Source organism: Phalacrocorax aristotelis, chromosome Z (genome assembly GCF_949628215.1).
Source record: "Phalacrocorax aristotelis chromosome Z, bGulAri2.1, whole genome shotgun sequence".
NCBI classification, from domain to species: domain Eukaryota; kingdom Metazoa; phylum Chordata; class Aves; order Suliformes; family Phalacrocoracidae; genus Phalacrocorax; species Phalacrocorax aristotelis.
The window spans coordinates 965,483-991,847 of NC_134311.1; the positions used below are offsets into that span (position 1 = coordinate 965,483).

At 42.7% G+C, this 26,365-nt stretch overlaps 1 protein-coding gene across 29 annotated transcripts in view; it reads right to left on the minus strand.

Annotated features, from left to right (window-relative positions):
• Positions 1-26,365, minus strand: part of CAST (calpastatin) — a 70,433-nt gene that overhangs the window by 25,989 nt on the left and 18,079 nt on the right. For 7 of the 29 annotated variants that reach the window (XM_075079506.1, XM_075079505.1, XM_075079522.1 and 4 more), the window contains exons 3-7: positions 25,818-25,889; positions 7,500-7,559; positions 2,415-2,465; positions 2,022-2,078; positions 1,648-1,764 (exon numbers count right to left, since the gene is read on the minus strand). In XM_075079506.1, coding sequence (XP_074935607.1) covers positions 1,648-1,764; positions 2,022-2,078; positions 2,415-2,465; positions 7,500-7,559; positions 25,818-25,889 — 357 coding nt within the window. Of the gene's footprint in view, positions 1-1,647; positions 1,765-2,021; positions 2,079-2,414; positions 2,466-7,499; positions 7,560-19,599; positions 19,827-25,817; positions 25,890-26,365 lie in introns of those variants that run through there. The other 22 variants (XM_075079514.1, XM_075079510.1, XM_075079508.1 and 19 more) reach the window with 9 other exon arrangements.

Here is a 26,365-nt window from a genome sequence, read left to right on the forward strand (position 1 = left end):
GTATAATGAAAAAGAAAATAATATGAGAGAGAGAGAGAGAGAGAGATATGAACCCTTGGGAAGAGGAAAAGCAAAAATCCAAACCACAAACGATACAGCCGCTCACCACTTCCTGACCGATGCTGCTGGTCCCCAAGCCACGATTGCTGCCTGCCCTCCCCCGGCCACCTCTCCCCAGTTAACATACTGGGCATAAGATGGAATATCCCTTTGGCCAGTTTGAATCTGCTCTCTTAGCTGTGCCCCCTCCTCTCCCAGCTTCTTGTGCACCTGGCAGAGCATGGGAAGCTAAAAAAAGTCCTTGGCTAGTATAAACACTACCAACAACAACTGGGTAGTGCGTTATCAACATTATTTTCAGACAGAGGCACACTCTGTTGTTTCCAGCGTGATTTTGCTGCGACAAAGAAAGGATGCAATTTTAAGTACTCTGCCTCTTTCTTTTGCTTTGCCAGTAACAGAAGTCTGCAGTGCAGAAGGACTATGAGGCCCCTTCCAAGTCTCTCTGGAAAGCTTTAATGCACATGCAATAGTTCCCCATACACCATTAACACCAGCAGCAAATGCTGCTCAAACAGGTAGGGGGAACACTGCTTCAGGGAGTTAGGTGCAGGAGCAACACCAACACAACATGCAGACTTCTGCATGACTAACGTTCCCATTTACTGCAAAAAAAAGTGGGTTGTAGTAGAGCTGCAGGAGTCCTTCATGTTACTCCCGCCTCATCACCCAGGCTCAAGCAGACCAGAAGACCAAAAGATCTGCATCCTGACTCTACTGCCCACTTGCTCCAGCTCTTTCTCCACTTGCCCCTCCAAAATGACCCCTCCCCAACTTTTCCCCCAACCTTTCTCTTCCTAGTGTTTTTCAGAGTCTTGCGGCCAGGGTCTACAGGCTGCCCTACTGCCAACGGATCACCTGCTGACCTGCTGCATTTGGAGCCAACACTGCTACTACCAACATGCCTAAAAGTCCACAGGTGAAGGGGTTCCATGACGGAAATGCTCATATAAACAAAGTGTTTGCTTGACCGGCCAGACCGACCCTTCTGTTCACCTTCAGCGGCGAAGGTGCAAGGGAAGAGACCGACAAAGAACGAACCAGGTACACCCACGTAGCTGCAAGTCGCTCGCAAAAAGCTTGTATGAGTGACAGAGGAGCCCCAAACACGGAACACACGGGAACAGGCCTACAGTTCCGACCACCTTAGTGTCGCTTGCTTGGCTGACACCCAGAGGGCGTTGGACAATGCAAACAGACGTACAAAGAGGACAACAAAAGGTAGATGCACATCGGGATCACCAACCGCCAGCACAAACTGCCAAGACCACGGGGCCGGGCAGCTCTATCTGCAGCTAATGCTTATCCGTTAATGCTGTCATGGGTTAGCTGGAAGTGGCACATTCAGGCTGTTGTTTAACTTAATTAGTGGGTGAAGAGTGAAGTTTCTAAGTCCCAGATTTTAGAGCAGGACAAGGAGGTTTGTCATACATGCTTTGAAACGAAAGACAGCATTTGAGCTTTTCTACATTGTGGTTTTTGGAAGCTCAGTCTCACAACATTCAGCACAAGAATCCCCCTTGACGTGGATTTCTAACCCCTGCAATTACAGAAAAAATAACAATTGGATGGCTACTTCTGCTATACCTTTGCTGTTTCTCTGGAGGTTGCTTGCGGAGGCTGGTGAGCTTCAGCTGTAGTTAATTCTCCTGCATGATTTGGTTTAGAGGTTGCTGTCACAGAAGGTGAGGTTTGGCTTTTTGCCTGTGCAGAGATAAACTATTATCATTAGATACAGAAATACCTAGGGGCTGGCTTTGGTTTGGTTTTCGGTTGTTTGTTTTTCTTTTTGAAAGAAAGAGCGCGAAAGAAAGATCGAGAGAAAGAAAGAGCGAGCAAGAGAGCAAGGGCGAAGGAGCGAGCGAAAAGGTGAAAGAGGGACAGAAAAGCGAGACAGGAAAGAGAAAGAAAAATACCACAAGAAGCCCTCATTCAAAAGAGAGAAAAATTATACAACTTACACCACTGGGTTCCTTTTGCCTCTCTTCAGGCAGCTCTTTATTTTGAGACTCTGTTGGCTGTCATAAAATAAAAAAACTGAGACCATTTACTCTTCCTGCCATTCAAAGCCATGGAACACGGCCTACACTGGTTCAACTAAGCACACGACAGATTAAAAGGCGGCCATCGGAACGTGGCCTAAGCTGCTGTGAGGCAATAATGGATCCTGACTGTTCCCCCCAACACTGCGTTTCCACACCTGTCAGCTCCCAGCTCTCTTGCACACAGGTATGTTCCTAATCACACAGCAGTTTCCTGTGGCACAGTAGCAGCAAAGAGCTTAGCCTCTTTTTTCAAAGTTAGTCAAAGACCAAAGTACGACAACTTGCCAAAGCTGGAAAGGAAGTATTTACCTTGGTTGACTGCATGTTTTTTCCAGACTCTGCTTTGGTGGTTGGTGCGGACTGAAATATATTCAGACAGAGATTAATATGCTTGGCTATTTCTAAGGGGTCGGCTTATACAGAGAATATCAGACAGGTTCATACTCTTGAGCACACATGCTGTGTAACTAGTATAGAGTGCTTTGATCTTGCAGCTTACAACATCCTGGCACAGACCTCCCCTCCAGCCATCTAAGAGCACTCAGATGTGTGTGAACACACACGTGCGCACACACACTCCTCATACGAAGGATCGAAAAGGGAGGGGAAGAAGATACTAAGCAAAATGTAAGGAACAGTTTGATTTACACCTGCAAATTTTCTGCAGCCGTGCCACAAAATTGATTCCCGTGATTCACCTCAAGTCAAAGTACAGTAAGCAGTGAACTGCTACTAGTAGAAACCCGTAAGAACAAACACTGAAAAATTACAGAACAGCTATTATCTGGTAAGAAGAAAGACAAAATGAAAATGCCAGCCTCCTCCCCATATTTTCTGTGCTATTTTTACTTGCTCTTGCTACTTCAGCTGTGCTACCATTAAGACAAAAAGAGCCAATGTGGCTACTGGCAGGTCACACAGAGATGCCAAAGAGAAGGCTGCTGCCCACTGCATGAGCCTCAGAAGCCTGGGCCACCGAATGGCCAGGGGAGCACACAGAGCAGCCAGGGGAGCGTGATCTGATCTGCCAGGAACAGCACTGGGTGAGCAGGGGACGCAGCGCAGCGGGAGATGCAGACCCTGAGGCCGGGGCGCCCTCCCCGTTGGGGCTGGCACCCCGACGCTTCCCCTGGAGCTGCCGGGGGACACCAGTATCGTGCCTCGTTGCACCTTGTCCACCTGCAGCAGAGAAGTTTTGAACCCCACCTGGGAAATAGGGGGCCACAGACAGAAGCCTTCCTCAGCCCCTCTACCCTATTAATACACTGAGCGTCTTTAAAGTTACTACGAGATAAATAACAGTTTTTTTCCCCAGTAGCCTATTAAAAGTCAGCGAACAACCAAAAGAGAAATCTGTTAGGCGGTGATTTAAATGTTTTCATTGCTTTTAGTAGTTTGATTTCAGCTGCCAAATGTTAACGACCATTTAGATACACGCAGTTTCTGTTTTCTAGCCGGCCGCATAGAGAAATTTGCTGAATTTGTTTACCATTTGGTATGCAAGTATTCACACACACACTGAACCACAGATGCTTGGCTGGGAAACCCTGAACATCTATAAAAACCTAGATGCCCGGGCATAAGCTTGGCAGAGCTGCAGACCACAGTAAAGAACTCAACACTGTGCACAGGTAAGTCACACCAGGTAAAATATTGAAAGGGACGACAAAAATTTCCCAAACTCCAAAGTGGGGTAAAAATTAGAAATCACTTAGCCTCTCAGATTCCCCTCTTTGGATTTTCTCTTGACACCCAACCTGATTAAAACACAGTACGTGGCAGGTGCAGCCACACTTTATAGGCTCCCACTTGTACATCCTCATTACATGACGACCGTATGGTTAACTCAAATCAAAATCCATTTGTGTACCTGTACACTAAATGAGACTATGTGGAAAAGGTAGTCCTAAATTTTCAGTTTTTACGCTAAGAAGGTTGGACGTTTTTACGCAACGTCTAAAGCAAAGAGTCAGTCAGACACGAGATGTCCTTCGGCAGCAAGGCTGCAAAGAAACGTAACAGAAGTGCAGCATGAGGTTCAAGAAACAGAGTTGGACTTTCCCTGCTGTGGGACTGCTGCCTGCTGAGGACTATAAGTAACCTGCTGTTAGAGCACAAATTCAGGTTTTCCTTACGTGCTTTTCAGAAGAAAAGGAAACAGACCTTTTTTGCAGGACAATAAAATATCTTTACCTGCATTTCCGTCAACACCTGCCACGAACTGTACGGAACATAAGTTCAAATTCTCAGCCTGCCAAAACAGATATTAGCAACCGCGTGTCTTTCGTTTCAATGTTGTAAACACTGTTTTACTGATCACTTCACGTATCTCTTGTGTAGGGTGTGCATTAGTCATTTTCCCTGTGTATCTTTTAAAATGTGCATAATTGCTCATCCTATAAATTTATCTATGACAATGCGAAGAATATTTGGACTCCTAGGGGCAGTTCTTTGATTCAAGACTTAGACGCACATGAAGCTGCTACGGCCACATTAAAACACATGATCATGAACAAACGTGCTCACACACACAGACACACCTATTTGGAGACGCTTTTAGCAATAACAAAGTCCAAATCCAATTCAAAAAATACTGTTACCAGGCGAGACAAACCAACAATTTTAGTTCGAGGCTATACATTCAAAGGCAACTATTCAGTCATCCTTTAAACAGAGCCAGCCGAGAGCGGTCACAGCCTGAAGCCAGAGCATCAGTGTACAGTGTACACTGAACTCCTATGGAGAAGAAGATGCTCCACCTCCCCTTCCACTGCCTGCTGCCACCTGCACTGTGCCGAATCTGAGAGGCCACATTTTAAACTGACTCGGGAAACTGAAAAATAGCCTGGAAAGGAAAAATGACATTTTTTACTGGTTCCCTAGTTCCCAGTGCAGTTGCACAAAGCCGTGCAAAAGGAAGAGAGCTGACCGGGGTGTGTTTTTGCCGGTGGCAGTGGCGGCACCCTGATTCCTCCATTCCTCCAGCAAAAGCCACAGGGTGCCAGCTCCACCCAGCTCCTCCAACCCCTCCAACTAAGCGATGAGGCTTCGCCTGCACAACAACAATTCCACATTCCTTCCTCTGCTGCAGTAACTCACAGCTTTCTCAGAAGAGGGGCATAATACTGAGGGTCATTTGAGACAAAGGATTCACACACAGAACTGAAAGCTACGGAGGGGTCCAGGGCACGTGTAAGGGTAGTTGCACACTAGAGCGGCTCTAAGAAAGACAAATGAAACGTGATTGTAGCAGGCAGTTTGGAAAGAGTTGTTAATCTCTAAGAAATTCAGAAATGAAAGGACTCAGCAACCCTAATTCTTTTTGATGAACTCTGCTGTCAAAATGCAGATGACTTGCTTAATCCAGCAGGAGGGAGGCATTAAGAATGCAACAGACATTAAAAGAAACCATTAATTGTCTCCCACATGCAAATGCAGGACACTGTTTTGATGCCGTGAAAAGCCGAAATCAGGACTCAATAGGCTGAACGACTATTAAGCAGGTATTCTGTTCTGCAGTGCTGGACCCACAGAGGATCACTCCTCCTAAGGTGCATCTAACCCGGCACAGGGTTAGATGCATAACTTATACAAGCTTTACATGTACATTTGCTAGTTCCCCCTCCCCAAGAAAAGATATACAGATTCATTCGTTTTCTGATAACTCATTATCATAGGCAGATGTCCTTTGCCCATGCCAGTTGGTGTCTCCGGGTGGTTGTCAGGGGTCTCTGGATGAAGGATATACCCTTCCTCACTGTGTCTGCTAGTTAACTTTTGCTTTCATGCAGTCTCGGTTCTGAGATCGTGTGCATACTGTCCTTGAGGAATAGTCTGTTCTGGTTTGGTGTTTGCTCTGCAGTTCCTTATCTTTATGGTTCTGTACCTCTGCTTTTCTAAGGTCAAATGTTGTCATCGTAAATTTGTTTAGGAGCTTCTTGTCTTGAAGCCTTCCTGACTCCCCCAAAGCAACCAGTTTTAGTCACAACAGTTCTAACTCTATCAGTTTCAAAGGAATTTGTGTTTACCAGTCTCACAGCGCTGAAGCACAGTATGCCTCTGCTACTCGATCTTTGTCTTACCTTGCAAACACCAGTTTTAAAGATCTGACTAGAAATCTACCACATTCTTCTACAGTTCTTTCAAATTTCAAGCCGGGAAAGACCACAACTATTCTCAGATCGCTGGCTGGCTTAAGCCGTATGGAGAACAGCATCAGTAATGAACACGATACAAAGGAGTTTGCTCACAAACATAAGAGGAAGATGAAACTGGAAACTTGCAGATTCCTTCATTTACGAGTAACAACGAGCACACACAAATGGAAATGGTTTAATTGTCGTCCAGCTCACTGCTCCCAGCCTGAGTCTTACATGTGCACGTGGAGGAAAAGGGTTTTAAAAGGGTGAGGGGAATGTAGTGGCTAACTTCAAGATGCAGCTAGGCTCTCCTCAGAGGTCCATGCTAAAATGACACGAGGCGGCAGATCCAAGTCGCTGCAACGGAACTTGCCGCCTGATCAAAGGAAAAAGATCACCGTAATGAAGGTGACCAAACATCAGAACGGGCTACCCAGAGATGCTGTGCAATCTGCACTTGCAGGTATTCAAAGCTTGTCTGGCAAGACCTTGAACAGTCTGATTTATCTGCAGAGCTGGCTCTGCCTGGGCTGGAGGGCAGGACCAGACGATTTCCAGGGGCCTCTTCCCACCTCACTGCTGTAAGCCTTCCTTTGTTCCTATCTACAAAAGGTGCAGACAGTCCTAAGTTTTACCACTGCACAAGGCCCTGCTGGTCTACTTTGATATTCAGAAGTGTTTTGGTTTCACTGTTACAATTATGGAAAAGGAAGGAACAGGGGAATCACTAATCATTTGTTTAAATAATATCTGTGAAGTGTGTTAGGCAGCAGAGGCGTAAGGGAGGATTATGACTTCTAACAAGTACATGATTGATGACACAGCTTTGACACTGAAGAAGTTCTACTCACAAGACAGAACAAGCATAAAAGACAAAGGCAAGGAAGCTCGTCAGGCAGGCAAAGATATGAGATTAATGAGAAGGCACAACTGCAACTACACTAAAAGGTGAAACTTGTCCTGAATTCCTTGAATTTCTGAAAAACTACCCTTAGGTAAATAAGCCTCTAATAACACTGGCATGAGCTGCATACATGTCACAAAGCGTGACTGAGCTAAAATTAAAATTAGCATCTCTGTCATAAAATCCTCCGAGTACTCGGTATGGTATTTTTCAGCTATTTTTTGAAAAGGAAAATAAGCTGCAGAGAAGAAATAACGCAAAGTTACTCAGCATCAAAATATTGAAAAAGAAATTCCATTGCTTCATATACTTGTGCTTAACTGCAAGCCTGAGTTTCTCAGGAATTCATACCTTTGTTTCAGATGGCTTCGTAATTTCTGGTTTTGATGCATCTGCAGAGGGGGACTGCTTCTGAGAGAAGAGAAGTAAATTAATTAATTTCACCTTTGTTACACATACTACTATTAAGCAAGCATAAGCAACCTGATTTCACTAGATATCCAGCTAAAAGTTAAGAATACATTATTACTGGGAATTAGAGCTACCATTCTAGGTCTCCTGTCTTGTCTGCATTTCTATAATACACGTACGTAGGAGTTTGACTGCATGATGCCCATAAATCTTCCCACAACATTTTTTTTCTCTGATGTGTACTGAAAGCAAATTTCATATCAAGTATCAAAAAGACTCAGATCCTGCTCTCATACTGAAGCATATATACTTACTGTGCAGGATTCTTCCACATTCCTTTTCCTTTTTATTAAAGGAATTGTACGCTGGGGTTTACCAGTTTGGCACACAAAAGTTTTAGCACTAAATTAGCAAACTCAAATATGCTGAGATAAAAAGGAATAATTAATCTGTATGTAACACACACACAAGTGTTTCCACAAATCCTGCAACCCTTTTGGAAAAGCTGCACATGACACGGTCTGTCTTCCTAGCTTCCGTGATGTTAATCTGAGAACAGCACCTTTTAATTCTGCTGTGACTGTATCAAACTTCCAAGCGCAGAAATTCATCTCTAAGTGTCTCATTAATGCTTTATACAGATGCAATGCTACCTCTCTATTCCTGCTTCACGTTCCTCTGCTTAACGCTGTATTTGCCATCTTGATCACAGCAACACATTCACAGTTTTCATTTAAATGAACGGCAGAAGTTAGCAACCTTCTGGATTTTTTCTTCATGTTTACTGTGCCACTTGCTGTACGAAAACACGCACTGACTGACTGAGCTCAGAAGCCATGTTACTATTCCATACTTAGGTGATTTCCTACCTCCAGATGGAAAAGTTTCTAATTTCCAGAACTTTTCATAGTACAAGCATTTCTCAACAACAAGACAGAAGTTGTACAGAAGTCAATAGGTAACGGTATGGCAGTGACAGTGTGCTCTCCCCGCCTGTGCATCCTGCATACCTTGGTAAGAGCTTTGGCTACTCTAAATATATCTACTAGAAAGAATTTGCAGTTGTCACACTACAGAAATGTAAGCAAATATTATCTGCTTCCATATGTGTATAGACATATAGATTGACTCCATACTAGATGGGAACTTTTGTACAGGTGGAGATGCACACAGGAATTTATAGGCCCTCCTACAGCAGGACAGGCAGTAAAAGTTTTTAAGCGACTCTTTTATATATTTCCACTACCACCATGCAGCAATCTGTAGGCAATACCAATTTTTTCTTAATTTGCCCTTTAATAGTTTTTCCCTTGCTTTTCTTTCTTTCTTTCCATGAAATTAACCTGAATTTCTCCTGCATGACTAACAAGGAGGTATCTGTTCTACACCTTCGTATTAGTCACCCTAGTCCCTGTCCATTTAATAAAAACACATTCATCTGAGTCCTTCTCCCCCGCCCCCCTTCTGAAAACTCTTACCAAGCCTTTTTCTTACAATACATGGAATAACTTCTTCCCAAGTTCCAGCACAGCAGCACCACTACAACCTGCAGAAATTAGTGAAAACCTTCCAAAAAAACCAGCTGCTTCTTCCTTCTACCCCATCCAGCTGGATGACAGTAACTAGAGGTGAGGAGTTTAAATGCTCAGGGAGGACGAAGAGTAGTTTGGGGATAGAAAACAGTTCAGTGCACAGCTGCTATCAGCAGCTATGGAGAATGCCAAGCCACCCTCCTCAAAAATACTCAGGGTTGATTAAAGGGGCCGGAGGGGGGAATCGGGAAGGATGGTGGAGAGCAGAGGGCACCCTCCCACAGACCACGGCAGTGCCGTACCACCATGACCTTCTGGATCCCGTGGGAGCACAGTGTGCCTCACTTCGTTTACAGCACACTTTGCCTGAATTCCCTGCTATTCAGGGCCTCCAATTTCCACTCCCCCCCTGAAAAGAGCACTTCAAGGAGGAAGGGTGTCCTTGTCCTTCCCAGCCGTTTAGTGTTCGGGGTCTGCAACCACACGGAGCGGCAAGAAGCTGCCAAGGTCCAACCCCCTCATCTGGTAGCCATCACGCAGACAGTCAATACCAGCCCGACTCTGGGGGACAACGTTTTACTGCGGGTTGCTCTGCTTTTCCTCTTCCGAGGGCTGTGCGCTGCAGCCAGCCGTGCCCAGCCATTACCCGGCTGCATTTACTGCAGCCCAGCAGCCGGACTGCAGAAGGGGTGAAGCAACAGACAGATGCATGTCAAGTGCGGGGGTAAATATTAAAACGCTGCCTAGCAACCGGCGTAATATCCGCCTGACACAGAGCTGCTGCAGTGGCTGCGGCCTGGGAGGCCACACCCTGCTTGCACCCAGGGGTGGTAAACCCCCGCCATGGCCTGGCCAAACACCCCCTCACAAAAAGGTTACACTGCCCAACAGAAAAGCAAAAATGAGGAGAGTTTCACTTGCCCTAGAGGTTGTGGCTCGGCAAAGAAAGCCTGGCAGGTGTGCCACAGAGAAAGCAAAGTTTTTGTTGTGTTGTTAGGGATACCCCGGAGGGCAGTGCTGACATCGGATGGAAAAATGAGTGTCATCGGTGCTGACGCCTGCTCCTGTGTGGCTGCACCCCCACAGGTCCTGCCCAGACAGAGGTACGGGTGCTGGAGGATGCCATGCCAGCCCCGGTCCCAACCCGTGGGGAAGGTCCCCTGCGAGCAAAGGGGCAACAAGGGAGGTCCTGGCCCAGGGGATGGCTGCTGCACAGTGTTTCAGAAAGCACCTCTGTGTGTTTGGAGATGAGGCAAACGCTACAGGGAAGCATCCAGGACCACAGGGAGTTCACCAGCAGGGCGCATGCAAAGATGCTCCCTGCAGATGAACCCACCGGCAGCACAAGACCCCCATGACCACCACAGAAGGGCCTCAAAAGACAGAGCTGACAGCTTAACACTGATCAAGTGAAGATCGCTACCTGTTAATTATCTGACTCTGCTAGCAGAGCTGCCGGATGCCAGGCAGCATGATGGCTGCAGGGTCACAGCCTCTGCTCTCACCAGCCTGCCTGGCAGCCAGGACAGGCACAACAGACAAGCACAGGAACTGATCAACGGACCTCAGATGCTCTTGGCCGTGAGTTAGAGGATGGCTTACCAGGAAGGGCTGATGAAGGGACTGGGGATCTAATTTAATAAGAGAAGGAATACCCTTAGAAACTCTTTAGTCAAACTAGCACAACAGTCACAAGCGAAACTGTCACAAAAGTGAAAAAGTGGGTTAGTAAAACAAAAGCAAAAAGCCTACCCAAACCGGGTTGTCTAGTCTCACTGTGTGTACCCAGAAATCCAGAAGTAAAAGGGAATGTGCAACAAGGGAAGGAAACAGAGAAAGTAAATATGACAAACAACAGGAGAATATCATTTTAACTCTTCAGGGAACTGGATGCAAACGCCTGTTTGGAAAAAAAGAAAACAGCTGGTGAAGAACTCCATGAGAGCTCTCAGTTACAGGAAGCTGGAAATCATTGAAACTGCTCTATACACAAACGCTATCATCAATTAAAACTATAAATTTTGGAAATTCATGGACAAGATTCATTAGACTGCAGGAGGACATTGCCCACCCTGAGAAAGGAGCAGCCAGATAACAAGGTGCCAATGAGCTACCTCCAAAGAGAGATGCTGAAAACATTTACCAAGCAACCAATACAGAAACACTTAGATGATAACAAGAGAATAAATAAGAATCAACAGATTGGTCAAGAATAAAGCAGGTAAAGACAATGTAACACTGAATACACTCAAACATAGTAAATAAGCCTGGTGGATAGAACAAACAAACCTCCAGAGGAAGACATGCTGTCACTGCAACTTCTCACAGTACTTGAGGTGACCTTTTCTTGAATGAAATGGGGAAGTTAATGTTAACACTGGGTTGCAAGCTTGCTTTCAGCCAGCTTCCAGCCTGAGCATTTCAGGGAGTTCCTGAAGGGATCTCCAACAGGCTGGTGGTAGGCTGAAGGAGACCAAACGCAACAGCACAAAAACCCAAAAGCTAGGCAGGCAGCGATACTGACAAAAATACATAAGGTTACAACGCCACAGGCTGAGATACTCTTGCCAAAACAACCAAAGAAAGAATCAGAGATAAAAAATCTGTTACCATGACAACATAAATATAAAATACTAGAATAACTTCCCGTCTTTTTGGCTTGAGCTTCTCTAGGTCAAGTGCTAGGACAGTTTTGGCCATCACACTGCAGTACAGATGAATAAAGAAAGATGTGAGGACAAGTTTAGGGAAAAAGAAAATGAAGATGTATGTATGAGGGACTTAGTGACAGGAAAAGCAAGTCAGCACCTGATGTTTTGCCCTCTGGTCAGGGAGCCAAGAAAACAAGAGAAGAAGAAGGAACTGGCCTGTCCTGTAACAACAAACTCTGATTTGAGAGGTGCTTAAGACCTTCCTTCCTGGGACAAGAGCTGCTCTGTGGCAGAGGCTACCTAGATGAACCACGCCCTTCCAGCCCTGGCAGCCTTTGGGCCAGTTTATATGAATATTTTCAGAGTAATATCTGTCCTCAGTCTAGGATAGAGGCCTGAGGAGCCACCTGAGTCACCTGACATATGAATGGGTTGGGACTGCTTCTCAGACTTAAAGCTAACGTCAACTTTACAGTTTCAATATTACTAACTTATAGGGTTACTTCAATACAGCTATGTGATGCAAAGCAAAACCTGATCTACCTCACTACAAATGGTTGCTTCTTTACATAAATGGTTACTAAGCTTTAATTAACAGTGTTTGTAAGAGGTAGGCAGCAAATGCTCTTCAGAGAACTACTGTGAAAATAATGGGTTTTTCCATTAAAGTGTAAAATGCCACTGGATCTGTTACAGGTTAAATCTCTCACTTGCTTTGATGGCCTGTGGTAATGGCTATGCAACCCTCACCTCCTCAGACACACAAGGGCTGTCAGCAGGCAGAAGGTAGGCTAAGGATGGCACCGAGAGGCTATTCCGGCACCTCGCAACGCACTTTGTAACACTGCAGGCAGAGCAATGCTCAGACTTCCAAATACATTCGCGATAAAGAATCAATACTGCGGTCTGTGGCGTAAAAGCAATTCCACTAATCTTCCATTAAGCCAAGTGGAGTTGCAAGACACAATCTGAGCCAGCATATGTCTGTATATATATGTACAAATACATACAGATATTAAAAAATATATATATAAACATAGAAATCTAAAGCTGCACAGCAGCTAAGATATGCGGTGATTTAAAACTGGAAAAAACCTGTTTAAAACTGATACTACCTTTCTATATAAATGTTATTATTAGCGTACCTATAATAGCTGAGTTAAAAATTAGAAATTTGAGTGCTTCTGTGTCATTTTCCATCCCAAGTAGTTCAGAAAATATGCTATTCTTTTGTAATTACTGTTCTTACACATAGTTCTGCTATTAAGTTGTTAAGAAAAACACATTTTTAAGAGAAAGAGAATAAACCACACACAACCAAAAGAACAATATTTCCTCCAAGATTTCAAGCTCTCCATAATTTTGTGGAGGTCTAATATTAAAAACTTGGTGAAATGAATAGCAGGATCTAAGTTTCCAGTTAGTACCTTTTATTATTCAGACACTGGTATATTTACATAAAACTTTCCTACAACATACACTGCTATGTTGTCCTGCTGTGATGAATCATAAAATCACAGAATCATAGAATTGTTAAGGTTGGAAAAGGCCTCTAAGATCATCAAGTACAACCGCCAACACAATAGCCCCAGGCCTCCTAAACCACAGCCCCAGGTTTTCTGAACACCCTCAGGGACGGTGACTCCCCCACCTCTCTGGGCAGCCTGTGCCAGGGCCTGACCACTCTTGCAGTAAAGACATTTTCCCTCACATCCAACCTAAACCTCCCCTGACGCAGCTTGAGGCCGTTCCCTCTCATCCTGTCACTGGTGACTTGGGAGCAGAGACCAGCCCCCCCCTCACTCCAGCCCCTCTCAGGCAGCTGCAGAGAGCGAGAAGGGCTCCCCTCAGCCCCCTCTGCTCCAGGCTAAACCCCCCCAGCCCCCTCAGCCGCCCCCCAGCACACTTGTGCTCCAGACCCTGCCCCAGCCCCGCTGCCCTTCTCTGGACACGCTCCAGCCCCTCAAGGGCCTTCTTGTCCCGAGGGGCCCAAACCTGAGCCCAGCATTCGAGGTGGGGCCTCACCAGTGCCGAGCACAGGGGCCCCATCCCTGCCCGGCTCCTGCTGGCCACACCAGTGCTGACACAAGCCTGGGTGCTGGTGGCCTCCTTGGCCACCTGGGCTCGCTGCTGTCTCATGCTCATGTTTCTTCGTAGAAGTGATCAGCACGATTTATTTTCTAAACAATTTACATTGCAATGTCTAATGACTTTGCCACACGTGACTACCGGCACGCCACTTTCATTTCTAAACCCTACTATCATTGTAGAAATTCACTAACACTGCATGTCATGAACAAAGCCTACTGCCCATGCCACCTACTGCGTGGCTGTGAAAAAAAATCCTTGGAGGACAGTTACTTCTTCTGCAGCTAAATTCTAATTAAATCTAAAATTCTTTACTACTATTTTTATCGTGACGCCACTGAGCTCATCAGCCCTGACTCAGCAAAACCCCCCAATCTTGCCCTGGTTGCCATAAACCAAACCAAACTAAATAGGTTTTAATATGTAAGCACAGAGATTCAGTTGAATAGGCAGTTTGTTGAACTCCTGCTTTTATGGTTCAATTCAATATACATGGTTCTCATCTTAAAGAAAAAAACAAAGCAAACAAAGATAACAACAAAAAACCCTGTAACTCTAGGGATGCTTCCTGTGCTTTTAATAACTCCATGTGCTTTTAAACTCCATGTGAATATAACCCCAAAATATGTAAAAATTATTACTATTATTATAGTTTAAATTTCCACAACTTGACAAAGATAACAAGAAAAGTAATTTTAGAGATAAGCTGACTCCCCCTCAGAGCTAAGACTTGCAAATGGATTTGCTCTGTTCAAATATATACTCACAGTCCAGAGGAAACATGAAGAATAAACTGAAACAGAGCTAAAGTACATTCATGTGGAGAGGATAGACAAACCTCAACAGGTCAGTCTGCTGGGTGTCAAAACGAAACTGCACTGAGACTCTTGGTACAGCCGCTGCCTGGGAAGGGCTGGTGCATGGAGAGATGAGTGGGTGGAGGACTACACACAAAACTCAACCATCAGGAGAGCCTCATCAGGACATACCGGCCTGAAGTGCCATCTTAGGAGCGCTCCCGAAGGGTATTTGCCATCTGACAACTTTCAAACTCCACACATGCTCTCTTCCTAAATGACAGTAAAACTAGTAACAAATAGTAGGATTATGTTGGTGATTATTTTCCAGATCAGAATATCGACTCCAAATAAATCAGAGACAAAACCCAAAGACTACTGGTAACACAGGACCATGCCTCTCTGCAAAACTCTATTCAAAAGATGATGCAGGATACTACTGGGGAAACAACTAACCCTGAAATGTTATTCTTCTGTGATTTTTTTCACCACACAGAATAAGTATTTGCAAAAATTATTAATCTACACCCAGGAGCAACATCAACCATCATTTAGAGATGTTACAGGAGCACACAGGAACTAAACAAATCCATTTTCTCATTAAACAAAAACAAATTTTCTGACAAATTTTTTAGAGAGACTGATTTGAACCAAGAAATTGAAAAGTTGGTTAGCTCGTGAAGCATTTTTACAGCCCCAAGCGCTGCTAAATTTACTGACAATTGCAGCACACTGAGGAAGACAACTTTCAAAACACAGACTCACACTTACTGTTTTCTTCTGTTTTGATTACTAAAATAAAATTTTTGCCATTTTGGTGCAGAAAAGAAACTTAGCAATACTTGATCACTGAATATTATGTAGCAGCTAAAGCTGATTAACCATACTACTCAAATTTAAAGTAACAGCTTTTTAGGCAGGGTTTTTTGAGATAACCTACTTGCATTTGAATTTGGTCACACTAAATCAACTGTTATCAAGCTCCATCTGTGAATAAGATCAGTATTATGTTTACCACACTGTAGAACAAGGCTTCATACCACCTAGAAACTAACTGATCTGCCAAACCACCTTTAGATTAGATGTCTAAGATTTCTGGATTTCAGCAATCTATGTCGAGTCAGAAGTGCAACACTGGTATGTTTGTTTTCCTTTATTTTAGTAACTATTAAGTCACTCATAAGACTCTGGAGCGGCTTTATGCTTGAACAAAAGGCAATTGAAGGCAGTGAGTGACAATTGACTCTGAATAATTTTTGTACCATTTGACTCTTAAACTTCCCACACCTCAGTTTATGCTTACTTACATGCAAGAAGTTACGGATATGTGGAAACTTTCATAACTATCCCACAGCTGATGGTAAGAAGCACTACACATTTATTTATTACTATCTCCTACTGTGCTTAATTCTTTCACAGTTTTTTTTGTTTGGCTGCATACTTCGTTTGGAAGCAAAGGAAGAGTTTGCTAGTTGGTCACAGAGCATGCACGGTACCTGAACAAGAAGAACCTTTATATACACACAGATCAATTTATCGGCAGAAGAAATTATTTCGACTTAAGTATGTAGCATGACTACTGCTCTATAACCTTTACTATACAAGGGCAACTTCTATTTAATGTCCTTTCATGATTAGTGCAAGTGATCTGGAGAGAAAGCCAGTATATGCCGAGTAGGGTAACAGAGTTCATCTGCTGCCTTCAGATTCTGCGTGTGTGCAAACAGGCCAACCCTTTAATATCACAGGCTAAACACTTCTTGTTTCTTCTAAATGGAGGTAAAGACTGCAAGAAAGCACTAGCTTTGTATCCAGATTATACCTCTCCAGCATCAAATGGTGGCTTTGTTTTACTGGAAAAGGTTTTCAACACACAGCATCAGGCAAATAAAGCATTTTATTTTCAAACTTACTTTTCATTGTCAAAGATGTTCATTTTGTTGTTGTCTTGGTGACAAGTGATCTCAGTATTTCCACTTGATCACAGAATGGGTTACCTAACTTGAAACTTCCCTCAGCTAAGCATGGAAAAATATTTAGAAAAGCCATACTTCTAAGCATCAGGTAAAACTCCTCACTGGGCGTATATAGATGTGACATGTAAAGAGTTCTGACATCAGTACTTTGTTTTAAACTCCATATTCTTATTTCTTCTTAAAATGTCCTCTTTGATTACCTCCTTTTGGAAACTCCTTGCTTGGCACACACTGAAATTTCATTTTCATTCAGTCATATTCAAATATTAGAAGCAGCGCAGCAGTACTGTCACTGCACTTCTCAGGTTCCCACTCTGGACAAGACAGCACTACAATAATGTAGGAACTGGCTGCTGTGGGAGAGCTCTCCTTTTTTGTAGATGGCTCAAAAATCCTCTTTTCAGTTACACGTCCTGCAGAAGGTTAGTACTTAGCTGTAAATACTACATCTAACTGTTTCCATTTCTGCATGTTGTTTTAAACTCCAGAACGTTCCAAAGCTGTCTGCAGCTGCAAACTGCAAGCTGATAAGAAAACACCAGGAAAACACGCGATTAGGTGCCAGCCACATGCCACACAGAGCTGCTGAGCTCAGCTAGGGTTGGTGTCACTTGGTCTGCAGTATCACCAAGGGACAGCATGCAAAGCCCTTCTCAGCAGAGCTGGAATGGAAACGGGCAATTACAAACAGAACCAGTATTCTTTAAAGAGGGCTTTAAACAGATAACAATGTTATGTAAAAGAGGACTCCATCTTAAGATGGAAGATCTCTGGGGTTATGAGCTTGGTTATTTTTATTATAATAATCAAACTAGGCAGTACTTAAAATGGGCGGCTGGCAGTCACAAGAGCTAGTGAGCGATACTCTGAACCAGAAATTGGATTATTCACCTGCAGGATGCAGTAATACACTATTATTAATGAAGCCATATGAACGGATACACACATTGTCACAACGGTGTTGGCTACCAAATTAATGGAAACTAAGACAGGAAGATAAACAAAAATCACCAAGTCACGGAATTTTAACAGAATCTTAGTTTTAAAATATAATCTAAGGATAAAACTGTATCGCATTTGGGGGGATGGTGGGCTTTTTCTTAGATAATTTTAGAAATACTTAATGTTGTTTTACTACTCGCACTTAAAAAGATCCAGACTGGGGCATTTCTTGCTTCAGCACTGGCTCTTAACTCAGTGTCTCTCAGAATTGCTTCAGGAGGGCCCTCTGCATGCTCTGGGAGAATAAGCACATTGTTGTTCATTAAAAAGTATTACCTCCACCTTCAGGAGGTCTTGTGGTGCCTCACAGAGGCCTCCCTCCTGGAGATCAAAAATGTTAGCTTTCTCATCAGTTCAAGCACTCCTACTAAGCAAGGCGTAAAGACAACCACAGAGCTGACTTCTTCCAGAACTGGGAAGGTTTCCGAGCCTTAAAGAGCTCCCGTGGAGCTCACAAGGCCACCGATCTCCCTGCCTCCCTGCAAAGTTCTTCCTTTAGCAGAACAGACTCTGGACAAAGTTCCAAGCTTTTGTTAGTGCAGGTTTGCCTCCCTCAGGAAAACAAGAGTAGAAATGATGAGAATGAATACACTGAAGACCAACTCACTGAAAAAAGTGGTTGCTTTACTTTCTTTTTCTTTACTTTACTTTTGGAGACAGAGTTTTCTCCTCTACCCCCATTCCCAGTCCTCCAAGAGTCACTCCAACAGCCACTCCAAAGATGCAGCACACCTTTGCCTAGATTTCAAACTGGGAGCATCTGGTTAAGGTGCAAAGCCCCAGAATTAAAGCTCTGATAAATACTGGCTGATGAACTCATCCATAAGACTCCAAGATCAGGAACAGAATTTTCTGTGAGCTCTACATACCCCATATACCTAGTCACTTCCATTTAAAAAAACATCAAAAAAGCACCATTTTCTACAAGAGGCTGACAGTAACAAATACGTTAGTTTAGAAAACATCTTATGTAGAAGAAATTATTATCCAGTATATTTTATGTCCACTAAAATACAACACTGAAAAAACCACTCATCAAAAAAAGGTAACAGATCAAGAACTCAGCAGAGGTCTCGGCAATATTTGAGAATGCTGTGTCATTCAACACACTATTTTCACTTTCTCCAAAGAAGAAAAGGAGAGATGATACTGATACTGCCACTTGTCACATGAAGATAGATCCTGTTCTCTCAGTTTGTTTTTGGACCAAACTGAAAACACATGATTATGCATGATCAGTTTTAGTTTACAGTAACTATAATCAAATAGTGGCATAGCCTAGGCAACACCTACCTATCTAATTTCTGCTACTACAAAACCAACAATAATACATAATTTATTGAAAAGTATTATTTTCTCCATATGTTTGTAATATCTGATATTTTAGCATCTTTTAGGTATCAAGTTTAATAAAGTCTTGTTGTCAACATGTTATTGACTGTGTGAACATATTATGATACCCAAGCACACTGCAACCAAAGATTCCCACACCCTGACTACGCAATATTCTTTATGTGCCACAAGCAGACTAAGCTCTGCATTTCTATTCAAAAAAAATTACAAGAGTTTTTGAAGCAGTAACAGCATGGGCTGTGAGCAATGAAAAAAAAAAAACCAAAACCAACAAACCACAACCCCAAACCAAAAATATAAACACGGAACAACTTAGACACTACTTTAAAAGACTGCTCTTCCTCGTTCCTCTCTTCAAGACTGCTTATGTCACGTAAACCACTTGCTATATAATATGTAAAACGTGGTCTTACAGTGTCTAAAAAGACTATTCCCAACATGCTAAACTAATTTTAAAAGCCAATTCACTACACACAGCTAGCCGATGACAGGAGCACGTTGGAAGCCCTGGAAGTCAGCAGCCTGTGTTATTTCAGACCACGAAATTCCCAGGAGAGAAAAAAAAAGAAATGAACACGAATGTAAATTAGCCTAATGCAGAGGCAGTAGGAAAGGAAAGCCAGTAGGAATAGCTAACTTACTTGGTACACACATGCCTTCTGTTTCCAGCCCGAATGCCAGGATATGGCAGTTTTTCACCCCAGCGCCGGAGCAGGCTGTGGTTGTGGTTTTCAGGAGGCGGTGGCCAAGCCCTCAGCGAGTCGGTGTGCCGAGCAGCACGCTCCGCACCCAGCAGGCACAGCCGCCCCACCTCTGGCACAGCCCGCTGGTGCCTGCACCCGGGGAGGGAACCGAAATCAGCACGTTCAGGCCCCGACAGTGCTGTGAAAGGGCTGATGCAGAGGCGCGTGTGGGAGCTCTGCCCTCTGCACGGCAGCACCCCTTCGCATTCGGTGTGAAGTGACAATGAGCAAACCACCCTGTTTCCCACTTCTGAGGTCACTTCTGGACTTGGCTTGACCAGGTTCCCCCACCAGGCACGGCTGTCACCGAGCTGACGGCACGGAGAGCCACACGGCAGAAGCAGGGACGAAATGCCTGCTGGGATGGCAAAACTCAGGGATGGAGCTACTTTTAGCTTTCAAAAAGCAGTGTTTGTCTTCCACCTTTTGAGTTAGTAGCACTGGTGCTGGGGGAAGGAACCTACTCATTTCCCCTCCACAAGACTGGTATTTTTATTAGAAGTTTATGGGACACCCCCTCCCTAAATTCAGCCTGATTTTCCAGTCTCCCTGAGTACATAAATGTTATTAACCAAAATGAACAGAGATGGCTGGACCACTTAAGGCTGATGGAACATTATTGATTAGCACTACTTTTAAGCATAACAAATCCAAATAATTATATTAATTTAGAGGTTAAAGGGTGCTTCTTGCAATACCGATAGCGACTTGCTCTTTTTTTTTTTCTGTACAACCAAATTCTCAACACCTGCAGTATGGGTGGAGATTTTTAGATTTTTGTATGTTTTTAAAGAAAAAGCCTGCACACCACTAACAATCCCTGCAACTATTTCTTCATAATAGTCTATATGCCACCCTTTATCTCAAGGGAACAAGAAACAAAAGTCAGCCACAGAAGAGAAGGAGAAAGGGGAAAATACCTGAAGATATGACACTGAGTGATGAGGTAAATATCCCATTTCTGAGTGAAGTACAGATTATTTTTTGTGGCATGATCATATTCTTTTGATCATTTTATAGTTTTACAAGCAGCAACTTCAGCAGGGGTCTCCATATCAGACGCTTCTTTTACAGCCCTACTTTTCAAATGTGAAGACGACTTTGGGTGATGGATGCCACACCCCATAACATTATACAAGGCCAGCTCTTCCACGCAAGAGGCAGCTTCTGTACTCCTACTGCTCCCAATTTTTAAAGTTTTGGTCTATTTTTAGCATGCCTTGCTACCAAGAAAATCAGCATTGTTGTCCACACAGACACAGTTCTCGTGATTTTCATGTGCAGGGCTATGTGCTGGCAACAGCTCTGAGAGCAACTTGTAGGAACAGCCCCAAGATTTGCCACAGTCTTGCTGCAAAACACCTATAAACTGAGGATCTGCATGCCATGACACACACCTATGCTAAGGAGAACGTGAAAAGGAAATTCTCAGATAGCCCATTTAAATATTTTTCTGAATAACCTCAGAATTTAGAGGTAGCCTTTCCAACCTTCACAAAGTGACTGGAAATATAGGAATAAATTTATGCATTTCTGTGGACATTCCCAATCAGTACTGTGACTTCACATGCCTTCTACTCAGAAATGCCTTCCTTCACAATAAGGTGTCTGTGCAAAGCTCACAAAATAGGAATTTAGTAACAGCTAAGTAAGATATGTAGTAGAAAAATAAATCCCAGCAAATATACTGACAGTAGGTATCACTTCTGATGATAATCTAGATCAACTTGCGACAGAAGTCTGGTGCAGAAATAGTAGGGACTTTACTAATTGTTCTTTTTTCTTCTTGTTTTCCTGTCTGTTGCACAAGCAGATTGAAACCCCCTCTAAAACACTTTTAATTTGGATGCCAGCTGAAAGTAACTAACCTTAAATTTCTTAAATCATTAAGATCAACAAGCTTCCTCTGAAAATATTCAAGATTAGTCAAGTCGGAAATAAAAATAATTCTTACCAGATTTCTACTATTGTTGAACCCTTCCACCACTGCTTCAATAAATTGTCCATGACAGTAATATGGACAAACATTCTCACTTCAGTTAGCCGTATCAGCCACCAACAAAAAGAAAATTATTACTCATTAAGAGCAACACCAAAAACCTGGTACATAAAAAGCAGCAAAATTTCGTTTTATAACAATAGCATTACCATATAAGAGCACAAAGATCCAAGAAAGGTAGCTGGATCCAGCTGTATTAAATTATTAGTGCCTTCTATTAATAGCTATGATTGAACACCAAGCTAGAAATTGGCTTTCCTGTTGGCTATGCAACTGACAAAAACAATTTAAAAGGCTGTAAAAGAAAATACAGCAGTGCTGGCAGGATACCTTCTGCAGAGGAAGGAGGTTAGTTCAGTTTTTCCTCTTCACTGCTGCCTGCTGATCATGGTACCGATGACCTCCTGGTTTGTGCACCTTGGCAGTTAATGTATACCTGGAAGAGGCTGCTCATGAGCAACCAGTAAATATTCCTGACGATCATAACCTTGCCTGGATTTTAACTTTTTGCTCCATTTATCCAACAGGGTACTACAAGGCATGTGCTTACCAAAGAGAGCCTGGTACAAAGCAACAGTCAAACAGGTCTCCACGTCACAAATGAAAGTAAGTCTTGTGATAGACAGAAAAAAAACCCCAAAACTTCTATTTTCAGTTAAATATCTTTAAAACATTCATTTAGATTTGAGTCATACAGATACTGGGCACATCATGGTTGCCAATTCAACTTTCTAGGTGCCCTTCCACAGGGAACACAAAAGCCATACAGATATAAAAGAGAGGAGACAAGAGAGGCCGCACTTATTCTTTATACCACACAGACATATATGCATCCACATAAAATCCCTGTGGGACAATACTGAGCAGAAGCAGTGAGTAATAACTGGCTGCAATGCCAGGAACTGAAGAATGAAACAATGAAGAGCACGGGTAAAATTAAGACACAAAGAATGGCAGTTCAGGTACACAGTGCAACAAAAACAAAGATAAGTGCTTGCTCTTGGGAGTAGTCCATCTTACGGGATACCATCACTGGAAAATTAAATACCCACATATTAGCCAGGCATTGAGCAATGACAAGCACTCATCACGCACAAGTTCCTGTAACTTAAACTCTGCAATACGTGCAGTCCAAGCAGAGCACAAGCCATCAGTTATTATTACTTACTAACTGAAGGAAAAATTACTTAGGCTGTAATATAGAGGCAGCAGAAACCCCTTTGGCTACTCAATTCAGAGTAACTACTTTCACAATAGTGTAAAAAAACCTGACAGCTCTAGTTGGAGCAACTTAACTGCTCCACCTCACCCACCTCTTCAAAGAGGCTAGAAATTTGTCTCAGATAATGTACACTAATGAAAAGTATTACTGACCAACAAAATGATTAAGAAATCAAATGAGATTTTGCACACAGGACACATTAAAGCTACTGCAGGGAAAAAATTACAGGAAGAAACAGCAGTCCCAAAGTTGCCTAAAAACTGGTGGAATGTTTTTGATTGCATTGATACATTTGATCTATTTTTGCAGTAAAAAAAGAAACAGCTGCCTTTCCCTTTCAAGAATTACTCCATTTTCTGTAAAATTTCTGTGAATAAAAAAAATTCCTGCAAACTTTTTCTTTTGAATAGGTATTTTTAAAGACAGAGAAAAAGAAGGGCAGAAAAAAATACAGCTAGCCAAATGGCTTAAAAAATGTATGGGAGGCACAAACTACAAGGACAGAACAATAATCTCCGAGCATTTCTCTGTTATAAATAACTCCTAAGGATCACAAGAGACTGTTAAAAAGATATAATTAAGAGAAGGCTTAGCCTAACTGAAGAAAGGTAGTCATGGCTGAGTGGGAACTAAAAAGGTTAAACTTAAAATCCCTATTCATTAAGAGTCAATACTAGAGGGCGTGAGATATTTTCATATTACATAATCGTTTCCAATAAATATTTTGGAATGTCACAGAAACTGCAGAAGCGTCAAGTACTGAATAAAATACATAGCCTAAGTTGTGATAACCTAATATAAAGCAATTCCTGGCAATTACATTATGTTGCATTGTTTTCATGACACTACCTTCCAGTTCTTATGCTTAATAGCATCACTGGAAATTGTACCTTGCACACATAATGTAAAAGATACACTTATAATAGAAAGAACTTATACAGAGAAAAAGACCTAAAGATGCATTAGTTAGCAGATTAGATGTGACCTTCCATGGGACTATGCAGCTGCCAACTGATAGGCAGAAAGATTACACTCGAGACCATCCCACCCTGTACAGCTGTTGTGGGACCTACATATGGGCAACAACCTCCAGCTTCACTACAGGGAGAAAGGTCCTGGCAAACTGCAAGAAATGGAGAGAAAAGCCACAAAAATATTGGGCTGTCTTTAGTGACAGAGAAAAGCATTGAAAGAGACAACAGAAGCAGAGTAGAAAGGGAAAATAATTACTTAGGTAGCACAGAGGTATCTTTAGGGGTATTATTTTACAAAAGCATTGATTAAGAAAATTTAAAAAATCCCATTCAAAAGCAGTAACACTTCCTGCTGATAGGATCTTTCAAACGATGGGGTATCTCCAGATACGGTATACTGTGGTGGATTCAGCTGGCTCCTTGCCATACTTTGGTTCAGGCTGACTAAGGAGCAACCAGCCTCATGTCCTGGGGGTGAACTGGTGAGTTGGAAAGCCTCTGACTCATGCACAAGGGAGTGAAGGTGTCTTGAAAAATATGTCAAAAGGTTTTGAAACCCAGAAGTGCCAGATAACCAAAACACAAAACAAGATACCAGAGCTAAACTGAAGATCTCGTCTGCTCTATTGACTAGCAGCCAACTACTTCACTCTATAAATATTACCATCAGGATGGGCTGGATTTGAGCTCTCCCTGGACTGCAGCCATCAACAGATTGCCAGGTGACTCTCCCCTTGAGCAGGGGCACCTCTCAATGTTAGAGATTCCTCACCTGAGACTAAGACATCCTTCCTTACTCAAGGCAGAGATATCCCCTACCCGCAACAGATCCACAGTGACTGATATCACGCTGAATTAATGCTATGAGACATTACTAATCCATATAATTACTCAATATTATTGTAAACATTGTGTGTATAATTCCATTACACAAACAATTGTTCAAGACTGAGACTAAGATTGGACCCAGCAGCACCTAGGCTCCACGGGAGTTTATAAAGCAGAAGGATCCACTCGGATCCTCATGACTCAATGGGAGGGCCCTCTTTACTCTCTGCCTGTCTGGTCCATGTGTGAGTCATTCTAAACTGATTCTATCTCAATTTTCCTTTGTATGTTTCTTCCAGGCAGTAATTAATAAGGTGAACCTTGCTATCAAACTTACTGAACCTTGTGAAACCACTGTTAAATTTGTTAAATTCCAGCAAACTTATTGAACTGTCAAATTATTATTTTACCTCAATAAAACATGCTGCTGCTTCCCTCGAGTGAGGTGCATTCCACTCATCCTTGACAAATATGCACCTAACAGTGATTATCAACTACAGCCATCAGTTCACCCATGACCACCATCAAAAAGCGAATTTTCAACACCCTATTTCAATACTTTGCAAGACCTGAGCATGCTTAATGTGATCCCTGCTTCTCTTCAACTGCAGTCCAATATGCAAAACATGTTTATAATGTCTCTTACGCTAACTTCCTGAACGACTGAACTGCTCCACGGGCTATGAAAGCAAAGAGTTATTGGTGCTTCGATCTCATCAGGTCCTGCTGAGTAAACAGAGTCCCAACATACATGCAATATCTAATGGTGAAAAAAGAACCACAGCCCTGTAAGCCCAGTGAAGTTTGCCACTGATACCAATGTGACCGGGATTTTTTGAAACTAGGAGACTAACAAAGAACATGTGGAAGGGGAGAATGTTACCAAGTCTTTCCTCAAGAAGTCAACGCTGACATTGTACTCTTTCTGTTCCTCTTTCATTTCAATTCACTACAACTTCTAGCAAGACATGAAGAGCATCATACTGTTCCCGAATTCTGGCAAACAAACCATTTTCCATCCCACTGCAGGGGATGAAGTCATATCATATCCTCTTTACTTTTAAAAGAGACCATTTCCTTAAGCCTGCATTACCTTAAGAGCAGAAGGTGTTCCACTCGCCTGCATTTTGGGGGGTTGGCTGACATTGGCACCTGCTGGTTTCTTCTACAAAATAAAAGATAGACATAAAAAACATTAGAAATATTGATGAACAAAAAGAAAAGCCAAGTAAAACTGTAAACCAAAAAAAAAAAAAGTATAAAAAAAGGGTACACTAAAAAAAGTCCATTAGAACATTTTATGCAAGGCAAGGCATCCAAAAATAAATTCTCCTATGTAATTTTAATTTATGCAAACTGGTTTCAGACAGTTTGCCTCACCCAGGAGAGGCTGAATTCTCTTGTTTTATGGACGATATCTAAATCTGCGCTATTTCCTGTAGCAGAGTGACTCCATTTTAATTAACAGTTAAAGTACCAGTAACCATATATACTTTAATGAAAAGTACCAATGAAGATACGATGGGTAAGCCACTGCTGTATAGACATAACTTGAATGACAACACAGAAGGTAACATTACCCCATGCAGGGAAGTAAAGCTAAGTGCAAAATGATGGCTTTTTTAGTTAACAAATACTGTT